At 48.9% G+C, this 6,223-nt stretch overlaps 2 protein-coding genes across 2 annotated transcripts; one reads left to right on the top strand and one right to left on the bottom strand.

The window, feature by feature from the left end:
• Positions 1-2,073: 2,073 nt before the first annotated feature.
• STEHIDRAFT_151330 (uncharacterized protein) lies at positions 2,074-3,634 on the top strand (the record flags this gene model as incomplete). Its single annotated transcript, XM_007298518.1, has 4 exons — positions 2,074-2,191; positions 2,249-2,431; positions 2,490-3,289; positions 3,377-3,634. The coding sequence occupies 4 exons, from the start codon at positions 2,074-2,076 to the stop codon at positions 3,632-3,634; spliced, it is 1,359 nt and encodes a 452-aa protein (XP_007298580.1).
• Positions 3,635-4,289: 655 nt separating this feature from the next.
• On the bottom strand, positions 4,290-4,559 carry STEHIDRAFT_30389 (protease; the record flags this gene model as incomplete). Its single annotated transcript, XM_007297861.1, has 1 exon — positions 4,290-4,559. A coding segment is annotated over one exon (270 nt), but the record flags the coding sequence as incomplete, so codon positions are not given.
• Positions 4,560-6,223: the final 1,664 nt, after the last annotated feature.

The raw sequence follows: 6,223 nt of genomic DNA on the forward strand, positions 1-6,223 counted from the left end.
CGCAAAGTTACCAAAACACCCCCAAAACACCCCCTAACCCCCTAACAAACCAGAAACCAGCACCTGCTAGGCCTATCCTAGCATCCCTACTATTATTTCCCTATTTTCCCCGATTTTTATCGCACCTAATACTACCCCAGTACACCCAGTATTGTCCCCAGTACCCAAATCCCAGCCAAAACCCACCCAATTCATGTATACAGCACCCTACCAGCCTGCTACCCATCTACCCCCACCCCCTACCCATTTTCCTACCCCCTATCCAGCACCCCAGCACCCCATCCCGGTCCCTACCCTGCCCCTGGTATTTTTTATACCAAAAACCCGAAAATGCACTGGTGATTTTCCCAATTTGGCCGGTGCAGAAAGTGACCGGACAGAGTGCCAGGGCCTGGTGTGGCTGTGCGGCAATACTCGTCAAACATTACAATGGAGCTCAGCGTCCTTGCCGCACTCCATTATAATGTTTCTTACAAGGACGGCTGCAATTCGTCTCCGCTCGCTTCCTTTATCACCCTCATCGCGTCTCTGCATGCCTCCACCCGCAACGCGCTCACACACGCCCCCTCAAGACCCTCAGGCCCCTTTCTGGACGGAGCCCACAGAGTTCGAGCATCGGAATAACACTTCGCGTCTCCGTTGTCGGCTCTGAGGCCCATTCCGGTTCTTAGGCAGCACCCTCGAACCCCTGGGCAGGCCTTGGATATCGCCCCCACCTGCGGACGAATTCCGCTCGCTTTCGAAACGCCTCCCTCGGCTTTCGATACACTGCATTCAGAGGCTAGTTGCAGCGGTAACTTTTTTTTGATCTTTTTTGGTGCGTTTCTTTACTTTGATGTTCATGCTAACACTGACCATCTTTTTTATCCCGTTGTGTCTGTTCCGGTCTCCGCGGGTCATCACTAGGAGTGCAACGTGTTCATCGCGTACAGCAACCTTACACCCTTGGCTTGTCTCGAATTTACTGGTGTGTGCGTTCATATTTCGGGCTACATACACTCACTGATGTACACTGTTATTTGTTTATGACAGGCTAGTCGTCTGATATCATGTCAAACGTACCCTCAAGCCCGTTCCCTTCGCTCTATGACTGTAGGTTTTTTTTTCATCCTTTCTCTCATGGACTTGAGCCTAATTCGATCGCTTAGCCAATAATTGGGCCGTATGGTCCCATGCAATCACGAAAGTAGACCCCACTTTGTCCAGTGAGGTCAAGACTTTGCATCGGCTCTCGCAGGCGTCCATGTTGCCTCTTTTTAAAGAGTCGCTGTACTAAGCCTAGAGCTCTTTACAAAAAGCTCATGACCTTAATGACCTGGGCTATTAAAGGCTCTTTATTAAAGAGCAATGGTGCTGGTGAGCGTCCTGGCCGGAAAAATGTGCGGAAAATATGTGAAAAAATGGGTGAATGGGTATGGGGTGTGGCCCCGGGGGTAGGGGGTGGTTTGGGGATGGGGTAGGGGATGGGGTAGGAGGTAGGATAGGATAGGAAAATGGTGGGTAATGGTGAGTCTCTATCCATAGCGGTTCGACCCTCATACTCCCTGGCTCCTCTATATTCCCATCTCTCACGCCGAACTCCGTCGACCACTTCTTCGCCAGCATCGACATTCCCTATGGACCAAAGGCCTGCGTATAAACTCACCCGGTCTCCCTTCCTCACTCCCTTCTCAGAAGACCCGGACACCGCTGATGTCTCCCCATGAGAGCATCATGAAGGTACTCCACGAGAAACGCAACTCAATGAGAGCATCCATCGAAAAGTTCCTCCCTAACATCCTCATGTGCCATAACCTTCTAAATAGAGATGTCTTGGACACCGATCTCCCTCGCTTTATCCTGGATCGCGAATTCTAGTTTTTCCATCGTCTTGTCAGGGGTGTTTATGGATGGGAGCAGTTTGTGTTGGTGATGCGAGCACATGAATGTACCATGGTCGAGATGAACACTTTCCTCTACTGGGCACAGGATGTCCAGTCATATCCCAACCCTCTCACCGACCATCGTTAGCACTCTCTCCGTGGGTCAATATTCTCGACCAAGGATAGCGATATCTTTCTCGCCTTCGCCCACATGACTGCACCGGTGTATCTTGCCTGCTCCGAAATCCCTCGCTCAAATCCGCCACTCTCAAAACTATCCTTCTCACCATGGCGGAATAAGGTTGGCATTGAGAGTCTTGCTTCTCATGGTATGTCTTTTATTTTATCTCCTCTTTCCATTCTCGCTAATATTATTGCTATTCTAGATGATTGGCAGAAGCTCGACAGGATATTCTATCCACCCCGTCTTACACATGGTCTGGCCTTTGAGCGTGAGGCCCGAGGTGTCGCCGTTCGCACCGATCTGGCAGCGCCAACACCCCAGCTTGCCAATCGTCTCCGACATATTCAGCGAATGGAGACCAATCTTCAAGAGCGGAATATTCATGGTAAGTTTCACTCCATGACCGCTGTTTGCTTCATCGCTGACTTATTGATTACAATCAGCCACCAATAGGGCAAAAAAGCCTTCGAAGGACAACATCATCATGCAGCTTCTCAATCAACCGGCAGATCACAAGGCATTCAACTCAAGTCTTGCATCTTTAGCGAAAAAGCCGCTGTTGCCCGATTGGTTCCCAAAGCCTCATCCCACTCATGCAGAGCTCGAGGTCTATGTCTTGAAGAAGAACTTGAAGGACAAGAAGACCTCGCAAACCTATTGGTTCCCACCGTACGAGATTTTCCTCACAGGCGACAATCCGGAGACCGCTAAGACACTCTGGAAGTTTCTTCTCATGTTCCGCCCTCATATCTTTGACCGCCACCTCCCCTCTCTCCATGATCCTGCAGTTTGCCTGCTCACCAAGAGACAGTGGCGAAACATCTCTTCTGGAGCAGAGTTTCGGAGCAGGTGGCCCCATGGAGAGTCCTTTCCTCCCTTCGATCCGAGTCGCTACTGGCGTGCAGGGCTTGACGAAATGTTTGGTACAGTGGCTACAGCACGTGCCAAGGAGGGTGTTTGCTCGTTGGAGGACTTTGAGTCCGAAATCGCCCCAAGTCTCCTCAGCTGTGGATGCGATGTCAGCGCGATTGACTGGGAGACCGATACAGAGCTGAAGACCCTCCTCGCGATCACTTCTGCTGAGATGGCCCTTTTACACGAGTTTACGCTCATCGACCTCATCCTGACTCAGGACCTTGGCGAACCTCACCATTACACCAATCTCCCTCTTCTCGGTGACCTGCCTGACCATCTCACCTCCAACTCGACTTTCCAGAAGAGGATGTGCTTGGCCTGGCTGTGTGTCTTTTACGAGGATTACCGTGCACCTTGTGGATGAGAGCGTGAATCTTTTGACGAGCGGTTGGATTGGGTCTGGTATCTGTCTCAGTACCTGGAGCCACTGTGGCGGAAGCATGAAGACTTGAAGGGGGAGAAGATGTATGTTCTCACGGTGGACCAGGTAACACCAGAGATTGTGGAGTCCCTCGAAGAAGAGGATGATGCTGTTGCGCTGAAGAAGATTGAGACAGCTCTGCTCGTGTTTTGGTCCACTGCCCTTCAGCGCGACTTCGGTATCCTTCACACCCCTTTCTACCCTTCCCTTCGTAAACATGCAGAGGATCTTTGGTGTGTTGCTCATCGGTGAATGGGCCCTTTTCGCCAGTTTGGATTTTTTCTATTTTTTTCTATTGGACAATCTTTCATATCATGCATCTTGTCTTTTCAAACTCTGTATGATATATGTGTCTTTGTCGTCTTGTCGTGGTGCATTGTTGTCAAGTATGGTCAGTCATAGTTCTGTTTTGTTTAGTTACCTTTTCGTGAACGGCCTTTGAGTGCTTGGACGGCAAGTCCACGCTTTCTCTCTATCTGTTGCTAGTGAGTTCATTTCATTTTTCTATTCAATAGTTTCTTACTTATTTCTTCTTGTAGCATCATTAGCGTTCTTTTGTATATTAGATCTCCCAATTATATATTTCTTGCTCACCCTGGGATCCCTCCAGCCACTCGGTCAACTACTACCTCAACTTCTCAATAAGAAACCCGCGGGTATATTCGTGAGTACCTGTGTATACCTGCGGCCATGGCCGACCCGTAAGTACCTGTGCTTGTGCGGGTACCTGTATCCGCGAGTACAAGTATCCATTCCCACGGGTGTCACACCGGATACAAGTGTGGACTCCGAAGGAACGAGTACCTATTCCCACGGATACAGGTACTCGTACGGATATAATCATGGCATGCCCTGTATGGTAATTACATGATCTCGGGCAGCGGGTAAAGTATATCATACGGTGAGTCCAATCAATCTCGGGGTTGTGCAAATTCAGCCGGCTGAAACCTAGGTACAAATCGTGTCCGTCTAATCGTACAATGGCAAACATGATTTTTTCTGTATGGTCGCCGATGGAGACGCGGAGTTCGGTTACACAAGTAATTGATCCTGCAGCATTTTTAGTGCTGTCAGCATTAATCGCCGGGATCGGTTTATCGAGAGGCCAGGTAGGTAATTTGTGTTTCCTCACAAATTCCTCGTCGATAATACTACTTGTGCAGCCCAAGTCGAGGAGAGCCGTGGACCGGACGGTTTTACCCGTAGGCGAAAGATCTTGTAGTCCTACTGGTAGATCGAGTTAGTTCGCCCCGGTCCCGATAACTATCTTTTTCGCTCCCTTCCATCGTCGAGTGTTTTCTAATTTTTCTAGTAGGGGTTTTGCGACGGTTTTTGGTCAGCAGAAGGTGATGATTCAAAAGTAGGTAAGAGAGGAATGGCGGGAGTTGAATCCCGTATAGTACAGTCCGATGCTGAACAAAATTCAGGAGTTACGTCCTGCTTCTGCTCAGCGAGCAGGGCTAACTGATCGTCAAAAGAAACATCGGAGACTGGAGAAGATGAACGAATCGGAACAGAGGTAAAGTTAGAGGCATGTGTCATCGCAGGGTCGTGTCGTGGAGAAACCGGAACATTGTTAGCGGGAAAAAAGGAATCCGTATCTAAATAATTGGACAGAGACCAAGGACAATCGTAAACAAAAGGTGAGTCATAGAATTGAACCGTTTTTTTACGTGTAGTCATATCGGGAGAGAAAAAAGAGGAACGAAGCATCAAAGGACACCAGATGATGTAGCCTCTTTATAATGAGTGCCTATAGTAAGACTGGGACTCTTTGCAGAGAGCCCACTATATTACTGGCTCATGCTAATAAGGGCTCTTTATTAAAGAGCAGTGGTGCTGGTGGGTATTCTGGCCGGAAAAATGGGCGAAAAAATGCGTGAAAAAATGCGTGGGTAGGTATGGGGTGTGGCCTCGGGGTAGGGGGTGGTTTGGGGATGGGTAGGGGATGGTTTGGGGATGGGTAGGGGATGGTTTGGGGATGGGTAGGGGATGGGGTAGGGGGTAGGATAGGGTAGGAAAATGGGTGGTAATTGTGCAGTAGGGCTAGGATAGCTGTATACAGGGTATGGGGAGGATGTATGGGGCTAGGCATGGGCTCTGGAGCTAGGGCAGATAGATAGGTGAATAGGGATAGAATGATGGGCGATAAAAATACGGAAAAATACGGAAATAATAGTAGGAATGCTAGGATTGGTATACCAGGTACTGTGGGGGTGTTTTGGTAGGGGAAATGGGGTGATCTGGGTGTGTTTTGGTAAATTTGTGAGTTTTGTGATTCAGAGTGAATGAATTGCAGGGGTAGGTGTTGTTTTGATGGAATTAGCTGATAAAAGGGTAAAATGTGGCCCAAAGTTGGAGACATGAAGAAGGGCGACTTTGGCAGTTCTTTGGCTCTGATAAATAAGTATAAATGTATGTGATGGACATATTCCGGATTTGGACAAATCCGTCCATGCGTTCCCAAGATATTGCAAAAACAAGTGGAGGGATATTCAGGGTTGGGGCTCAGCTATGCAGGGTACATTATTTAGCGGTTGGATACCGTTCCTTTTGGGTGTTATGAGTGCCATATCATCCATAGAGCATGTATCAGCCATCCGAACCACAATATTTGGCCATATGGGCCTATGGTATGCTGAGAAAGTGAGGGGGGAGGAGGAGCACATGGATCTGGGCCCTATCTTGGATGTATACATGGTCTATATTGTCTGGAAGATACCGGGATAGGGTAGATATACCCTTGGGTGAATTTATCATGGAGCTAAACCAATGAGAATGTCCATCTGTGAGTATAGGGACAGGGGAGGGGTGTTTCGTGGGCCACGAGTGCCACGTGGA

The sequence above is a fragment of the Stereum hirsutum genome (genome assembly GCF_000264905.1).
Source record: "Stereum hirsutum FP-91666 SS1 unplaced genomic scaffold STEHIscaffold_1, whole genome shotgun sequence".
Classification (NCBI taxonomy): Eukaryota; Fungi; Basidiomycota; class Agaricomycetes; order Russulales; family Stereaceae; genus Stereum; species Stereum hirsutum.